The sequence below is a fragment of the Eschrichtius robustus genome, chromosome 19 (genome assembly GCF_028021215.1).
Source record: "Eschrichtius robustus isolate mEscRob2 chromosome 19, mEscRob2.pri, whole genome shotgun sequence".
NCBI lineage: Eukaryota > Metazoa > Chordata > Mammalia > Artiodactyla > Eschrichtiidae > Eschrichtius > Eschrichtius robustus.
The window spans coordinates 57,310,665-57,328,228 of NC_090842.1; the positions used below are offsets into that span (position 1 = coordinate 57,310,665).

Below are 17,564 nucleotides of genomic sequence, written 5' to 3' on the forward strand. Positions count from 1 at the left end.
GCTGCAACGGAAGATCCCGCATGCCACACCTAAGACCCAGCACAGCCAAATAAATAAATAAATAAGTATTTTTTAAAAGATTAGTTAATTATTTTTGGCTGCGTCGGGTCTTAGTTGAGGCAGGCCGGATCTTTCATTGCGGCGCTTGGGCTTCTCTCTAGTTGTGGCATGAGGGTTTTCTCTTCTCTAGTTGTGGCGCACAGGCTCCAGGGCGCATGAGCTCTGTAGTTGTGGCGTGCGGGCTCTGTAGTTTTGCGGCACGCAGGCTCTCTAGTTGAGATGTGCGAGCTCAGTAGTTGTGGCGCGTGGGCTTAGTTGCCCCGCGGCATGTAGGATCTTAGTTCCCTGACCAGGGATCAAACCTGCGTCCCCTGCATTGGAAGGTGGATTCTTTATCACTGGACCACCGGGGAAGTCCCAATTTTTTTTTTTAAAAAGAGAGAGAGACATGGAAAGAAAGAGATAGAGGTCGAGATGGAGACAGAAGTGTAAATGAGAAAGGGGGGAAGGCAAAGAGAGACAGAAGAAGGGGGAGATGGAGGCATAGAGAGGGAGACACGGTGACATAGACAGAGCCCAGAATTGTGGAGACGATGAGAGATGGAACATCCAGAGAGACAGAGATGGAGAGAGATGATGACAGACACACGGAGACTGAGACAGATCAGAGTTCAAGTGATGGAGTAGAGAAGCAGAGGGCTGGCATGGACGATGGTGGGGGGTGGCCTAAGGGCCAATGCCAAAAATATACTCAGGGCTGCCCCTACTTGTAGGCTCAGCTGCTGTCCCGGGAGTGTGGGCAGCACCTGGTGGAGGCAGAGGACCTGTTGCAGAAGCATGGACTGCTGGAGGGGGACATCTCGGCCCAGAGTGAGCGCGTGGAGGCGCTCAATGCTGCTGCCCTGCGTTTCTCCCAGCTTCAGGGTGAGTCTGAGGTTGGGGACTGGGGTGGAGACTTTCAGGGCTGGTGCTAATAGAAGCAGAATGTCTCCTGAGAGACAGAATGAAGGAGTGAGCTCCCCATCTTTGGAGGCATCCAAGCACCAACTAGGATCACACTCCATCAGGGATATCACATGGGAAATTAGTGCCTTGAGTGAGAGGTTGGACCACATGACTTCTTCCTGCTTTGAGATTCTGCAGGAATAGTTCACGTTTCTTGAGCACTTGTTATGTGCTAAGCCTTTCACAGCCGATCTCAGTGAATACCATAAAAAGACTGGGTAAGGTAATTATTGTCAAGGCCTGTTTAGCATCAAGTGATAGAAACTCAATTCAGTTCACTTAAGGAGGAAAGGGGAATGTACTGGCTGATGTAACTAAATGTGCAGGAAAGGATGAGTTTTGCTTCAGGTATGGCTGGATCCAGGGATAGTTCAGTGATGCTTTTAAGACTCCATCTGTCTCTGACTCCAGTCTTTATGTTTGTGTCACTATTGGGCTGTCCCTCCCCTTGTGGTGTAAATCTGGGATCATCCAGCAGCTTCACAGACCCAGCAAGAGACAGGCTCCTTTCTCTCAATATTCTGGCAAAAGGTCCAAGGAAAGTTTTCATTAGCCCACTGTGGGTCCCGTTCCCATCACTCAGCCAAGCATTATGGCCCCAGGCTATCCAGTGATCTAATTGGCCACATCTACGTGACATGCCCTCCCAGAGCCAAGAGTGGGGTCAGCTCCCTCCAAAGACATGAACTGAGAAGGAGGGGGTTGGGGTGCCATTAGCAGAAGCAGGGACATGGATGCTGATAGGCAAAACCCAGACTGGCTCTAAAAACGTTCTCATTTTACTGATGTCAACGCCCTCCAGCCAAAGACCACCAGGAACCCTGCTGTAGTCAAACCAAGCTGGGTTTTTTGGTTCTTTGCACACACGAGGGGAACCATGGGGCATCTTAGTAAGAGGATGTTAAGAGGGGCTTGTTATAGGATGTGGGTTTGTGTTAGGTGATTTGGGATGATTTAACATAGTGGGTTTTGCTGCAGATTGTATACTGTCAGGAAGTGGGGGTAATTAGATGATTGCGCATCTTAATCATTTTTATCCAGGTAGTGGGAGGAACAGGATTGGCAGGAGTGGTTCACCTTGGCCAGGTGAGGGGGCGGGCAGGGGGGTGGCCGTTTTTGTGGCTTGCACAGTGACTTTGTTTTGGGTGCTCTCAGACGTGGCTGTGGAACGGTCTTGTCTTCGTCCCGCTCCATCCCTGTTGCAGAGTGGTCCTGTCTGATGTTGTGTCCTGTGCAACTGTGTATGAGTGCTGACAGCATCAGGGCTGCTTTTTTCTTTCTCACTGATGAGGAAACTGAGGCCCAGAGCCGCAGAGCTGATCAGAGAGAGGGTTTGGAGGCTGGTCTGTCTCACTCCTTTATCTGGAGCCATGGCCCTTGGGAATCCTGGAGCATTGTTAGGAAAGGAAGAGGCTGTCCAGCTTGCAGGATGGTCAGGGGTTTCTCACCCTCATGGACTGGGTCATGTCCTAAGAGCAGATGTTGAGGTCTCCTTCCAAGCCCCAGTGTGGACATCCCCATCCTAGCTTAGCCCATCACCAACCTCATGACCCCACGAGGTGACCTTCATCTTCATGTGATATGTCCTTCATCTTCACTCTTCATCCTCATTCTTACGGATGTTTGTCAAGGAAGCTCCCTCGGTCTTTTCCTTGTGAGGTCTCGGTGCCTGGTGACAATGCGCCAGCAGCACCGTGGAAACAGCAAAGACGCTAGTGTGGGGTGTGTGTTGTCATGGTGATGGGAGGCAGCGCTGTCTGATAAGTGGTCCACAGTGTGGCGTCCTGCTCGACTACTTCTTAGCTGATCCTGGGCAAGTAGCTTCCCTCCCTGGGTGTGAGTTTCTTCATCTGCAAGATGGGGCTAAGGAGGATACTGGCCTCGTAGAATGGTTGTGAGAATTAAATGACAGTGTGTCAGAGTAAGGGCCAGATACATGGATGCTGTTGATGTTTATTATTCAGTTGGATGCCTCCGTATTTGGGTCAATTTCAGTGAATGTCCAGAAATGCAGAAATCCCACAGGCCATCTAGGGCAGTGTCTCTCATACTGTTTTGACCCAGTAAGAAATACATTTACCTCATGACCCAGAGTTCACAGGCACACGTGCAGACACACACACACACAGACACACAGAGACACAAAGTCTTTATAAAACAATGCTTCCTCTTACCTCTGATATTTTCTATTCATTCTATTCCATTTCATTAAAGAAATGCTGGCTGCAACCCATTAAGTTAATCTCACAGTTCTCAGTCACAAACCAGAGGTCCAGGAGGAAGGTGAAATATTTGAAGACAAAAAAGGAGTTTAGGTCATCACTGGGTTAATAGATAAGGTGACAGAGGATGAGAGAGGGAACCCAGAAGCATAGCTTAAGAGTAGAGAAGTTTCACCTGGTCCATTTTTGAAGGGAAAACACTGTATATTTACACTAAATATACACATTGTAGGATTCTCTGAATCTCTGTTTCCATTCATCATTCAATCAATAAGTCACCGTTTTCACTAGGTGACTGCTCTGGGCTCCAACCTGTGCTGGGCAATGGTGGGGACATGGTGCGCTGGAGACAGTCCCTGGCCCTGTCCTTACAGCGCTCCCAGTCTAGTAGGGGGAGACAGACTGTCAGTGACGGCCCAGAGGGTTCAGAGCTGGGTGAAGGAATCACAGGCAGAGTGGTCCGGGCTGGGATGGGAAGCAGAGAAGCCTGGGAGAGCCAGAGAAGGCGCCTGCTCCAGATTTGGGGTGTCAGAGAAAGCTGCCTGGAGGAGGGGAGGTGTAACCTGGCATCTGATGAAGTCGGGCCAAGGACTAGGCAGGTAGCCTTGTACCACCCTCTCTTGGACGCCCCCTGGCCCGTGCCCAACCCGGGATCTGTCCCTTTTCCTGGTCCAGGTTACCAGCCCTGCGATCCGCAGGTCATCTGCAACCGCGTGAACCACGTGCACGGCTGTCTGGCGGAGCTGCAGGAGCGGGCGTCTGGGCGGCGCGCGGAACTGGAGGCCTCGCGCAGCCTGTGGGCGCTGCTGCAGGAGCTGGAGGAGGCCGAGAGCTGGGCCCGCGACAAGGAGCGCCTCCTAGAGGCAGCGGGCGGCGGCGGCGGCGCGGCGGGCGCGGCGGGCGGCGCCCACGACCTGTACAGCACCGCGCGCCTCCTGGCTCAGCACAAGATCCTGCAGGGCGAGGTGGGCGGGCGGCGGGCGCTGCTGCAGCAGGCCCTGCGGCGCGGCGAGGAGCTGGCCGCGGCCGGTGGCGCCGTGGGCCCGGGCGCCGAGACGGTGCACCTGGCGGGCCTGGCGGAGCGCGCGGCGAGCGCGCGGCGGCGCTGGCAGCGGCTGGAAGAGGCGGTGGCGCGGCGCGAGCGGCGGCTGCAGGAGGCGCGGGCGCTGCACCAGTTCGGTGCTGACCTCGACGGGCTCCTGGACTGGCTCCGCGACGCCTACCGCCTAGCAGCCGCGGGCGACTTCGGCCACGACGAAGCATCCAGCCGCCGCCTGGCCCGCCAGCACCGCGCGCTCACCGGGGAGGTGGAGGCGCATCGCGGGCCCGTGGGCGGCCTGCGGCGTCAGCTGGCGACACTGGGGGGCGCCAGCGGCGCCGGGCCACTGGTGGTGGCATTGCAGGTGCGCGTGGTGGAGGCCGAGCAGCTGTTCTCCGAGGTGACCGAGGTGGCTGCTCTGCGACGCCAGTGGCTGCGGGATGCCCTCGCTGTCTACCGCATGTTCGGCGAGGTGCACGCGTGCGAGCTGTGGATCGGTGAGAAGGAGCAGTGGCTGCTCGCCATGCGTGTGCCCGATTCACTCGACGACGTCGAGGTGGTGCAGCACAGGTGAGCGCGCTCTGGTGGGATTCCCCGGTCCCCTTCCTCACGCACACAGTCTCGCCTTGGTTCAACAGTTCCCATGTCCACTCACCTGGAACCGGAGGTTCCAGTAAAATGGGAATGATATTAGTCCCAAGCTCACAGGCTACTGGAGAACAATAAATGACTTAGTATGTGCAAACTACTTAGCAAATGCCTGGGTCCGGGGAGCGTTCCATGAGCGGCTGCTATTATTACTATGAGGCTTATAGTCACCTGGCATGAAATTAACCTGAGCTCCCCCAGGGGTGTCCCAGCCTGACCCCTCTCCCTGGGACTCCCACTGCCCTTGCATAGATGTTACCTCCCTAGGTATAAAATTGTTCTGACCCTTGTCACTTTCTCTTCCCTCACCCCACTTCACATTTCTTCATAGCAGTTACCACCATGTGACACATTAGATACTGATTTGTCTGTTGGCAGATTTAGAAATGGGTTGTTAAAATAGTGGATGAACCCTCTGCACCTCTCTCTCTCAGCATGTTCATCCATCTACTCATTCAGTGGGTACTTACTGAGCTCCTGCCCTGCTCCAGGTCTTGGGCTGAGCATTGCTAGAAACACAGGCCTGGTCCCCGCTGTTACTGTGCCCACAGTTACCCAAGCCACAGCCTTGGGCATTGTTTTAAACAAGGGAGGACCATGGCCAGCTTAAAACAGATTTCGCTGGTTGCCATGTGGAGGGTAGGTTGGAGGGGGTGAGAATGGTGGCTGGGAGCCCAGAGAGGCAGCTGGGGTGAGGATTCAGGTAGGAGAGGACAGGACTGGACCAGGGCTGGAGCCCAGGTAGACAGGCCATGGGGGCAGACAGGCTTGGGGGGAATGTTTGTCCAAAACAGAGCCCAGGGAATGGGGGCGGGGGCTGTCCCTGAGATGGAGACCCAGAGGAAGAACAAATTGGGGGAGATGTTGAAGCTAGTTTGAGTACAGTGAGGACCCTGGAGGAGATGCACAGCAGGCTTTAATGTTGGAGACAGGTTCAAAAGGAATGAGGTTGAAGCTGGAGACAGATGTGTGAGTGATGGGTTCAGGGGCAAGGACTGTGGGAGTGTGTGAGATGGGCCAGGCAGGATGTGAGGGAAAGCTCAGAGGGCCCAGGACAGAGCCCTGAGGAATCTAACATTTAAGTGGCAGGTAGAAGAAGAGGAGCCAGCAAAGGAGCCTGAGGAGGTGAGGTTGGAGAGTTAGGAGAAGAACCAGGGGAAGGCAGCTTCCCAAAAGCCAGTGAACAGGTCCCCAGGGTCCAGGCCTCTCTGAGCACGTCCATCCTACTTCCGCAGATTTGAGAGTCTGGACCAGGAGATGAACAGTCTGATGGACCGTGTCCTGGATGTGAACCACACAGTTCAGGAACTGGTGGAAGGAGGCCACCCCAGCTCAGAGGAGGTGCGCTCCTGCCAGGACCACCTCAACAGCAGGTAGGTGAGGCCTGGGGCTGGAAGTTCTTCTAGGTATCCCACACCAGTTCTTCCCATCATTCTTTTCCTCATTCACCAAATGTAGAAGTCAAGAACGTGCACTTTCAAATCCCTGAGATGATAAGGGCCATCTAGTAAATTAGCAAAATCTTGAAAAAAATTAAAATACCCAGTGCTAGTGGTGATGTGGTAAAATGAGGACACAATACATTTCAATGGGGTATTAATTTACTTGTTCAGAAATGATTTATTGAGTATCCACTATCTGCCAGGAAATTTTCCAAGCACTTTTGTTTTATCTCTCAATATCCCAATTTCCATAGTAAAGTTTCCAGAATTCAGAACTCTTTAAGAATAGCAACAAATTAAATCTTTCCCGCTCAAACACTGCCAGTAGTTCTTGCAAGGTAGGGTTCATGGATAAAGACACAGATCCAGAGAGGTGAAATCCTTATTCAAGCTTACTCAGTCTAGTAAGTAGGAGTCAAACCCAGTTCTGCCTGAATCCAGAACTGGGGCTCTTGATCATATATATATATTCAGTCTTCCCAGCAATTCTGTGGAGTGTAAATTACCCATGTGAGAGAGGAGGAAATGGGGGCTCAGAGAGGTGAAGGTGGCCTGAGGTCACATGGCAAGTTATGGGGATCAAGCCTGGATTTGTCTGACTCCAAAGATTGTGCCCTTAACTGCTGTGCTGGAAGATCCCAATATCCAGTGATTTCCAAGTCTCTGTAGACTCCACAATCCCAGGGCACCAGGGCCTAAAAAGATAATGACAGCAATAGTGATTTACGGCATTTAGTGAGATGATGTGCTACGTGCTTTAGCCACATGAACTCATTAAACACCCAGTGAAGTGGACATAATTATCCCCATTCTCCAAATAAGGAAACAGGATCAGAGATGGAAATGATTTGCCCAAGTTCACATGGCAAATCTGGCCAGAGCAGAACTTGAACTTGAGTCCTTCTGATTTCAGAGTCCTAATTTCTGCCCTTGTGGTGTGTCCATTCTAGAGGTGACAGAGAGTTCACAAATAGACTAATACGTGAACAAGATATTTAGAGAGTTTTAAGGATTTATGCAGGAAATAGAGTGACCTGGTAGGGCATAACTGGAGCTTGGGGGTGATTTTAGATCTTGTGGTCAGCCATAACATTTTGAGCTGGGCCCTCAAAGGGGATGAGAAGGCAGCCAAGGAAGGTCCCCCCATCAGGTGGGTCCTCCAGGTGAGGGACCCGGGGGGCTCGGGTGGACCTGGGGGAAGCCCTTTTCCTTCAGCTTCCCTGAGAAGGGAGGGCAGCCTGCTTTGGGGCCACTTCCCTGGGGGCTGGCTGAGAAAAGGATTTCAGGATGGTGAGGGCAGAGCTTAAAAAAAAGGGGTGGGGGGAACGAGAAGGACCCAGCCACAGGAAGAGTACATATGGGGGAGGGGAGGGAGGGTACAGAGCATTCCAGGCAGGGAGCACAGCCAAGGCAAAGGCCCTGATATGGTCTTCGGGACCATATCAAGTCCCCAGATCAATAGTGGGGACTATTATCCCCACTCAATAGTAGTAGCTAACAGGTTCTGTTTTAAGCACTTCACAAACCATAACTCATTTGACTCTCACAACACCCCTATGAGGTAGGTACTGTGCTATGTCCATTTTACTGGCGGGGAAACTGAGGCACAGAGAAAGTTACTAACCAAAGGGTGCATAGCTCAGATTTGACTTTGAGCCTGACACAGCCAGGCAGTCTGGCTCGGATTCTGTGCTTATAAACTGGACCATACACTGCCTATGAAAGGGAACTGAGGCCCAGAGAAATATCATCACTTGCCTGAGGGCACAGGGCAATGCGTAATTTTCCCCATTTATTTATTTTGGAATAAAACAGGTTTGCCTTAGCACCTGGCTTATAGTACACGCTCAGTAACTATTCATTTCATCCAACGTATTATCTGATGTCATAAGCCAGCAGTTCCCACACTCTTTGGTTTCAGAACACTTTGCACTCTTAAAAACTATTAAGGACCCCAAAGAGCTTGTTTTAGTGGGTTATATCTATCAGTATTGACTATATTAGAAATTAACACTGAGTAATTTAAAAATATTATGTCGTTAAAAATAACAATAATAAACTTAGTCTGTTAACATAGCTAACATGTTTTAATGAAAAAAGAGCTTTCAAAACAGAACAAAAAAATGTAGCGAGAAGGATGGCGTTGTTCTGCGTTTTTGCACATCTGTTTAATGTCTGGCTTAAGAGAAGGCAGCTGAGCTCTCAGGTCTGCTTCTGCAGTCAGTCTTTGTCCTGCAGCCTCTGGAAAACTCCACTGTACACTTGGGACAGAATGAAAGTGGAAAGGCAAATAGCATCTTAACATTTTGATGAAGATAGTTTTGCCCTTGCTCAGATTACATTTTGAGAACCGCTGTTCTAAGCAAATGTACCCGGTAGAGTCCATTTTACACAGACAGAAACTGGGGCTCGGTGAGATAAGGTGACATTCCAAGGTCACACAGTGGCTGGGTTCTACCTAGGGTCGATGGGCCCTCCACACCCAAGAGGGGTCTCCGTCCTCCTTAAGCCGCCCTGCTTCCCCTGGGCAGGTGGAACCGCATCGTGGAGCTGGCGGAACAACGCAAGGAGGAGGTGAACGCGGTGCTGCTGGTGGAGAACCACCTGCTGGAGGTGGCGGAGGTGCGCGCCCAGGTGCGCGATAAGCGGAGGGCTGTGGAGAGCGCGCCCCGCGCGGGCGGCGCCTTGCAGTGGCGCCTCAGCGGCCTGGAGGCTGCTCTGCAAGCGCTAGAGCCGCGCCAGGCGGCCCTCCAGGAGGAGGCGGCCCTGCTGGCTGTGCGCTTCCCGGCTCAGGCTGCGCGGCTGCATCAGGGTGCCGAGGAACTGGGCGCCGAGTGGGGCGCGTTGGCTAGCGCGGCTCAGGCCTGTGGCGAGGCGGTGGCGGCGGCCGGGCGCCTACAGCGCTTCCTGCACGACCTGGACGCTTTCCTGGACTGGCTGGTGCGCGCCCAGGAGACGGCGGGCGGCGGCGAGGGGCCCCTGCCCTGCAGCCTGGAAGAGGCGGACGCGCTGCTGGCGCGCCACGCCGCCCTCAAGGAGGAAGTGGACCAGCGCGAGGAGGACTTCGCGCGCATCGTGGCGGCCAGCGAGGCACTGCTGGCGGGCGACGGCACCGAGCTGGGCCCGGGCCTGGCACTCGACGAGTGGCTGCCGCACCTCGAACTTGGCTGGCACAAGCTGCTCGGCTTGTGGGAGGCGCGCAGGGAGGCGCTAGTCCAGGCGCACATCTACCAGCTCTTTCTGCGCGACCTACGCCAGGCGCGGGCGGTGCTGCGCAACCAGGTGCCCGCTTCGGGGTTGACGCGGGTGGGGGTCTGAGGCCGCGGGGGATTTCGGGGACAGGGAAATGTGTGGAGGAGTGTGTCTGCGGGGACCACTGGCTTCGTGGCTTATCTGCTGTCAGCGGCGGGGTGTGTGTGTGTGTGTGTGTGTGTGTGTGGCAGGTATCTGATACGGATGGCTGGGTTTGTGGAGCATCCGGTGTGAACACGTGTGGGTGGGTGTGTAACAGAATTTGAGGATTACGATGTGTGGGGTGGCGTCTTAGTTTAGGTGACTAACAGTTTGTGGACTATTCTGAGTAAGTAATGCCTTTGGGTGTTCATTGGAGCGGCTTCTTGGGTCTGTGGATTGTCTGGAAGGAAATAAGAGTATGAGGTTGATTGGTGATGGTTAATGGGGTTTCAAGAAGATCTTGGGGTGGATAACAGAGGATGAAGACTATGGTAGAGGGAATTCAGGCTGAGAGATTATTGGGGTCAGTAAATGATGGTGGATTAAGTGGTTCTGGGGACCTAAATTAGCAGATTATCTTCTTATTGGGAATGGCAATTTGCAGATCCTCTGGAGAGGGTAACTGCCTTTATGGCTTGAGGAATCAAGTGCCATGGTTATCTGGGAACAGCTGATCCATTTGGGGGATCTTTCTGGGATGGGAACCAAATTTGAGGATTTGGACAAGATGGAACACCCAGTTTTCAGATTGTCCAAGAGTAGGTACCAGCTTTTAGGGATCATTTTATTTATTTATTTGGCTGCATCAGGTCTTAGTTGCGGCCCGCGGGATGCAGGATTTTTCATTGTGGCATGGGCTTCTCTCTAGTTGTGATGCGCGGGTTCCAGAGCGCGTGGGCTCTGTAGTTTGCAGCACACGGTCTCTCTAGTTGAGGCGCGCGAGCTCAGAAGTTGTGGCATGCGGGCTTAGTTGCCCCATGGCATGTGGGATCCCAGTTCCTTGAGCAGGGATCGAACCTGCGTCCCCTGCATTGTAAGGTGGATTCTTTACCACTGGACCACCAGGGAAGTCCCTAGGGATCATTTTAGAAAGCATGGCTACCTGTGCTGGTTATCTAGAGAAAGCTGACCCAGTTAGAGGATTATCTGGAGAAACAGACAGGGCCCCTGGAATCATGAGGTTACTAAACAATGGCGCTGAGGTGGCCTTGAGAGATCCTTTCTGATCCACCCATTTTACCAGTTAGAAAACTAACCCCAGAGAGGGAAAGAACTTCCTTGAAGTCACACAGGACCCAGGTCAGTCTACATCAATTAACCAAATATTTACTGAGTGCCTCCTCTGTGCCAGGCAATATTCTGCGGCTGAGCACAGAGGAAACAAAACACAAAATCCCACCCTCGTGTGGCTGGCATTCTAGTGTGTGTGTGTGTGTGTGTATTTGTGGGGGAGGAGATGATAAACAAGTAACAGCATATATAATATCATGTCAGGTATATGCTATGAAAAATAATAAAGCAGGATAAAGGGATATGGCTGGGGGAGGAGGATGTTATTTTTGACAGATGGTCAGAGACCTGAAGAAAGTGAAAGAGCCAGCCATGGGGCTATCTGGAGGGACCAGCATGGGAAAAGGATCTGAAGTGGGACCATGCCTGGCGTGTTCAATGCTAGAACACAGTGAGCAAGGGAGAGGAAAGTGGTGGCAAGGCAGGCTGGCAGCCTCTCCCTGGTCCTGGAATGAAGCAGGGCTAAACAGAGCATCACGCCTCCCCCATTCCCAGGAGATGGCACTGTCGGGTCTGGACCTGCCGGGCACCGTGGAGTCGGTGGAGGAGGCACTGAAACGGCACCGGGATTTTCTCACCACGATGGAGCTGAACCAGCAGAAGATGCAGGTGGCTGTGCAGGCTGCTGAGAGCCTGCTGAGACAGGGCAACGCCTACGGGGAGCAGGCCCAGGAGGCCGTGACTCGGCTGCTGGAGAAGTAGGTCCCTCAGACCGCAGGGGCACAGGGGGTGGGATCTCGGCACAGGGGAGGGGCGAGGAGGCCAGAATTCCCTTTCTTTCCATCACGTTTCTGCTCTTCCGTCTCTCTCTTTTTTTTTTCTTGGCCGTGCCACGCTGCTTGCGGGATCTTAGTTTCCCGACCAGAGATCGAACCCATGCCCCCTGCAATGGAAGCGTGGAGCCCTAACCACTGGACTTCCAGGGAATTCCCTCTCTGTGTCTTTGATTTCTATTTAATTCCATATTGCTTTAGATTCGATTTAAATTGACGATCTGTGAAAAGGTAACTTATGGTTGATAACCCAAAAGCTGCAAAAGGATATACAATGAAAAGTTTCTCTCCCAAGCCTGCCCTCAGCCTGGGATAGCCGGACTGGTTGTTAAAATGTTAACATCTGCTGTGTGCCAGGCACTATTCTAAGCCCTGAACAAAACAGCAGCCCCTCCCTGTCGCAAAAAAAAAACAAACAACCCAGCCCTCAAGCAGAGTCCTTTATAGGATTTCCTTCAGGCCCACTTCTTTTTTAAAAATATTTTTTTATTTCTTTATTTATTTTTGGCTGTGTTGGGTCTTCGTTTCTGTGCGAGGGCTTTCTCTAGTTGCGGCGAGTGGGGGCCACTCTTCATCGCGGTGCGCGGGCCTCTCACTGTCGCGGCCTCTCTTGTTGCGGAGCGCAGGCTCCAGACGCGCAGGCTCAGTAGTCGTGGCTCACGGGCCCAGTTGCTCCGTGGCATGTGGGATCTTCCCAGGCCAGGGCTCGAACCCGTGTCCCCTGCATTGGCAGGCAGATTCTCAACCACTGCGCCACCAGGGAAGCCCAGGCCCACTTCTTTCTGTCCGTCATTGTTGCTGTTTCTGCCCGTCCTGGTGACCCCAGCTTTCTCCTCTCTGGCCTGAGCGAGGCAGGAAGAGAGGCCAGTGCTGCTCTAGCCTCTGTCTCCTGATGGAAATCATACCCAGTCCCTCCACCACCATCCACAGCCCCGAGGCCCCAGCCCCTTGTCTTTTCGGTCTCCGGCGTCTTTTTTCCCTAATTTCATTTGGGACAAGGTTGGAGTTTCCTAAAGGAAAACTTTTATGGAGATTCTCATCCTGAGGATGCAAATTCATGATCTAGGGTCCTCCGCTCCAGGCCTGGCCCCTTCCTTCTTTTACCCAGCATTTCTTGAGTGTCTGCTCTCTGCCAGGCTCTGCAGAATGAGGAGGAGGAGGAGGAGGAGCCTGGAAGGCTGTTCCTTCTGAGTCACGCCTTCATTCCTTTGCAGTCATTAATGGCTCCTTTCATTCTATTGTTTTTTCATTTATTCTTTTTAAAAATATTTATTTATTTATTTGGCTGCGCCGGGTCGTAGTTGCAGCACGTGAGAGCTTCGTTGCCGCGTGCGGGATCTTTAGTTGCGGCATGCGGGATCTTTAGTTGCGGCATGTGGGATCTTTAGTTGCAGCATGCGGGGTCTAGTTCCCTGACCAGGGATCGAACCCGGGCCCCCTGCATTGGGAGCACAGAGTCTTAGCCACTGGACCACCAGGGAAGTCCCTATTCATTTATTCTTCAGCCAATTAAACAAGTACTGAGTCCACGCTGTGTTCCAGGCCCTGTGTGGGGCAATGCTGGGCGCGCAGCGGAGACCAGGACAGAACACGATTCCTGCCCTCATAGAGCTCGCGTGCTGTCTGACAGGCATGGCCCAGAATGGTCAGGGCCAGGATGGGAGAGATGCAGGGGGCCGTGGGAGCCCTGGGGTCAAACAGGGCCAGGTCCTAGTCCCAGCTCTGCCTCTCAACCTGTAGATTCAGAGCAAGTCACTTCTCTCTCCACTAGCCTCACCTGGCCTGGAACCTGGCCCAGCCCTGCGTGCAGGGCGCTCTTGCATCTTGTCTGCATTCGGCACATGAGGCTCAGAGAGGGGAACAGACTTGCCAGAGGTCACAGCTCTTTTCTCACCCTCCCGGAAACAAGGGATTTTCCTCATCCCTAGGACTGATGCTTGACAAGTTGGCTGGTGAAGGCCTGGAGGGATTGAGACTGGTTCAATTTCAGAGGCATTTCCTATTTCCTGGTTCCTGAGCTGAGTCTTGGCAGGAGGGAGTACATATTTTGCTTGTCTCTGGCCCTTCCATCCAGCTCTGCCCTTGGTTCTCTCTGTAACGTTCTCCCACACACTCCATCTCTTTGCCTCCATCTCCCTGTACAACTATGTATCTCTATTTCCTTGTCTCTCTCTCCTTGTTTTTTCTACCTATATCTGCATCTCTCTGTCTTTTCTTCTGCCTCTCTCTCTCGCTCTCTCTCGGATATTTTACTTTTATTTCTGCCCTCCCTCTTTCTCTCTGCCTCTCTGTCTCTCTTGCTTTCTTTCATTCATAAAGTATGTGTTGAGCACCTACTGTGTGCCAGCTCCTTTTTCTAGGCATTGGGGATACAGGTGTGAGCAAAACAGACAAAAAATTCCTGCCCTCATGGAATGACATCCTGGGGGGGAGACAGACAAGAGAAATATGTAACATATACAGTATGTTAGATAGTGTTAAGTGCAAAGGAGAAAGTTAAAGAAGGAAAGAAAGCCAGAAAGTGTTGGGGAGTGATCAGGAGGGGTCTCACTAAGAACGTGACATTTGAGTACACTTTGGGGGGAAGACCATTCCAGGCAGAGGAAACAGCCAATGCCAAGGCCCTGAGCTGGGAGTTGCTTGTTCAAGGCACAGCAAAGAGGGACCCCCTCAGCCCTCTCCACCAGGCCTCTTGGGCACTTTGCCCTGCACTGTGGGCAGGAGGCCAGACTGCCTGGGGCTGCGGTGCTTGCTGGCTCCGGGGTGGCGGGGCCGGGGTCCAGCCCGGCCAGTTCACTTAGGCTGAGGGCCTGCCCCTCCTTGCCTCCGTGTGGCTCCAGCTGCATCTATCCATGCCCTGCTCTCATCCCTCTCTTCAGCTCTGTTGCAGCCTTCTGTCTGTCTGTCTGTGTCTTTTACTGGGGGCATCTGGCCACTTCTCTTCCTGTCCCTTTTTGGGCTGTCCCTCCCCGGACCCTCTCTGTCACTTTCCTTCCCTCTGCTTCCTCTCTACTGCTCTCCTCTCTGTCTATCTCTCTCTCTGTCTCTGGCACTACCCTTGCTTCATTTCTTTCCTTGTGTTTTCCTATCTTCTCTATCTCTGGGTCTCTTTCTTTGTCTGTCTCTCGTCCAAGTCTCTGTCAATCATTCCCTCTTGAAGTCTTTGTTTCTCTTTGTCTCTGGTCCTGTACCTGTATGTGTTCCTGTTTATCTCTCTAAGCCTTTGCATACCACCCCCCCATCAATCTATCTCTCCCTCCTGATCTCTCTTTCTCCCTAGGTGTCTCTCATTCTCTAAGTTTTTCTCTCTCTCGGTATCTCTTACTCTGTAGGTCTGTTATCTCTCACTCTGTAGGTCTGTTATCTCTCTCTATGGGATTGTGTCTCTCTAAGGGTATTTCTTTCTTTTCAGATATCTGTCTGTCTCTGTCCCTCTCTCTCCCATTCTTTCTCTCCCCCGCCTTCCTCTCCCTCCCTCCTCTCTCTTCCTCCCCCAGCTCTGTCCCTGGCTCTGCCCCCACTGATGTTTCTTTGCCTTTACTCCCATCCCTACCTTGCTCTCTCCTCTTCCTCGCTCGTACATATGCCCCAGGTTCCTAGCCCTGCCAAGCCTGACGCCCTCACAGCCCTACTGCCAGCGCCCCCAGACACAGGCTTCCCCCAATTCCTATCTCCCCACCCCCAGGAGCCAAGAAAACCAACTACGGACCCAGCAATGGATGCAGAAGCTACACGACCAACTTGGGCTGCAGCACTTCCTCCGAGACTGCCACGAGGTAGGAACTCCAGCTGTGCTGGGGCACAGGAACTTCTTTCTTAGGCAGGGAAGTGCTCCAGGACTGAGGCGCAGTGGGGGAGGAGACGCCCCGTCTAAATGGGTCGCGGAGCGATATTCACCTCGCGCCGCCAGGAGGCGTGCGGCTCCTGGCCTCAGTGCGCGTGCTCCTCAAGTCTCCTCCACCCACGCGCTGGGGAAGGAGGGAAGGGCCTTGGGCGCCTCTGGCAACGGCGCGCGTCCGCGCCCACAGGTCCCGCGGAGACGCGCGCTGATCTCACCTTTCCCCGCCGGAGATTCGTGAGAAGCTCTCTGCTGGGGAGAGAGGGACGGGAGACAGGAGAGGGGTGGGGGGAGCCGTGGGTGGACCAGAAGCCCAGAGCGCAGCTTCGGTCAGAGACAGTCCCCGACCAAACCTTCGCCCCTTTAACAGTGTCCAGGAATCAAGCTCTGCCCCTTTAGAGATGAGCTACACAACCGTTAGGATCGCCGCAAATCAGAGGTGGTCCAGGTCCCCTTCTCCCTTAGAGACATCTCAGGAGATACGCTGCCTTTCTCTCCTTACCCTGCATTCCATAGAAACTATTCTGGACCCTGACCACATAAGAGATGGCCCCATGAGAGATGGCCCAGTAAACATTTTCCTAATCCCAAACAGAGATGGTCCTGGTCTCATCTATCTACCTGACTCAGGATAATTAGTACCCCCTCCGCGATGATACAGTACTTAAGTTTCCCCCAACCAAAGATGGTTCAGGAACCAGGTCCGAATCTCCCCAATTAAAGATGATTTGATTCCCCCCATGGTGAACCCCCATGTTCTCCCCACACATTAAATGGATAAGGGCTTCCATATTCCCCCTCCCAACTCAAGTCCATTAGAGATGGGTCTGGGACTCGAGCCCACTAGAGATGAGTTCAAGAACCCCCTGTCCCCCTTCTTCCCACTGGAGATTATTCTGGACTGAAGTCTTATAAGAGATATTTCCGGCTCCCTCCCATATTTTTCACCCCTGTAGAGCTGAGGTAGCCAGGAATCTGAGCCTCTTCCCACCCCACCTCACCCCCTCACATAGCTGAGGTAGCCCAGGCCCCAGCCTACCCCCTCTCCCCGCCCCCCGTTTGATTTGGCCCAGGAGCCCCTTCCCCCTCTCTTTAGATTGTTCTGGACCAAGCAGCAATCATCTGAGATGGCGCAGGAACACCCCCCCCCCCCCCCCATGCTTTAGGGAGGGTGATGATTTCTCCTCTACGCGCATCTGGGGCCCGGCAGAGAGGCGGGCACGTAGGCAGGCAGGGGGCGCGCGCGGGCGGGCGCGCTGCCGCTGCGCGGTGGCGGGGGATGGGGCGCGTGTCCGCCGGAGACTCAGCCGTCACCACCGCTGCCGCCGCCGTCGCGGTAGAGGGGCGAGAGCCCGCCCGCCCGCTGCAGGGACCGCCCGCCAACGCCTCCGCCACTTCAGGTCTCGGGGGCGCCCAGGGGAGGGTGCTGACGCGCACCCCCGCCGAGGCGGGCGGGGGAGGGGGCTTGGGCGCGTGCTCGCCCGCCCGCCGCGGGAGGGAGGGGCGCCGGCGGCGCGGGGGCGGGTCGGTAAGGCGCAGGGACCCCAGCCCTGGGGAGGGGCCCGGATGCCGGGAGCTGTCCGCGGTGCTGCTGCGGGCCGGACTGAGGGGCCAGGTCCCAAGGGAGAGTAGCGGAAAGGGAGGACTTCTAAGGCTACTCCTGGGGTAGTGTGGATTTGCCCTGGGGGTTAAGGGGGTCCCAACCTCTCTAGGGGCCTCTGCTCTGGGTAATGGGGCATCTGAGATTTTCCCTGGGGTTGGGGGACTCTTAACCTTTGGAGAGATTCTTCCCTGGTTCTTGCAGAATCTGTGTTAGCCTTAGATGATGGGGGCGAATCATTTTTGCGGGGGTCTGCCTTGGGCGATGAGGGTCTTGGACTTGCTCTGGGTTTGGAGGGCTCTGACATTTGGGAGCTTTTCCCCTGGGTTGTTGGGGACTCTGGCTTTGCCCTCAGTGATGGGGGTCAATCACTTTTGGGGGGCTTTTACCTTGATGACAGAGTACCTCTCCTTCAGGGGCTTTGCCTTCCCTATGAGCTGTGGCTGCCATTGGCAAACTCTTCCCTGCTCGTC

The 17,564-nt window shown here is 53.9% G+C and overlaps 1 protein-coding gene across 1 annotated transcript in view; it reads left to right on the forward strand.

The window, feature by feature from the left end:
* The window catches only part of SPTBN4 (spectrin beta, non-erythrocytic 4), a 71,483-nt gene that overhangs the window by 21,078 nt on the left and 32,841 nt on the right, over positions 1–17,564 (forward strand). The window contains exons 12-17 of the mRNA XM_068528283.1: positions 774–924; positions 3,903–4,836; positions 6,150–6,287; positions 8,888–9,638; positions 11,376–11,578; positions 15,339–15,429. Coding sequence (XP_068384384.1) covers positions 774–924; positions 3,903–4,836; positions 6,150–6,287; positions 8,888–9,638; positions 11,376–11,578; positions 15,339–15,429 — 2,268 coding nt within the window. The remainder of the gene's footprint in view (positions 1–773; positions 925–3,902; positions 4,837–6,149; positions 6,288–8,887; positions 9,639–11,375; positions 11,579–15,338; positions 15,430–17,564) is intronic.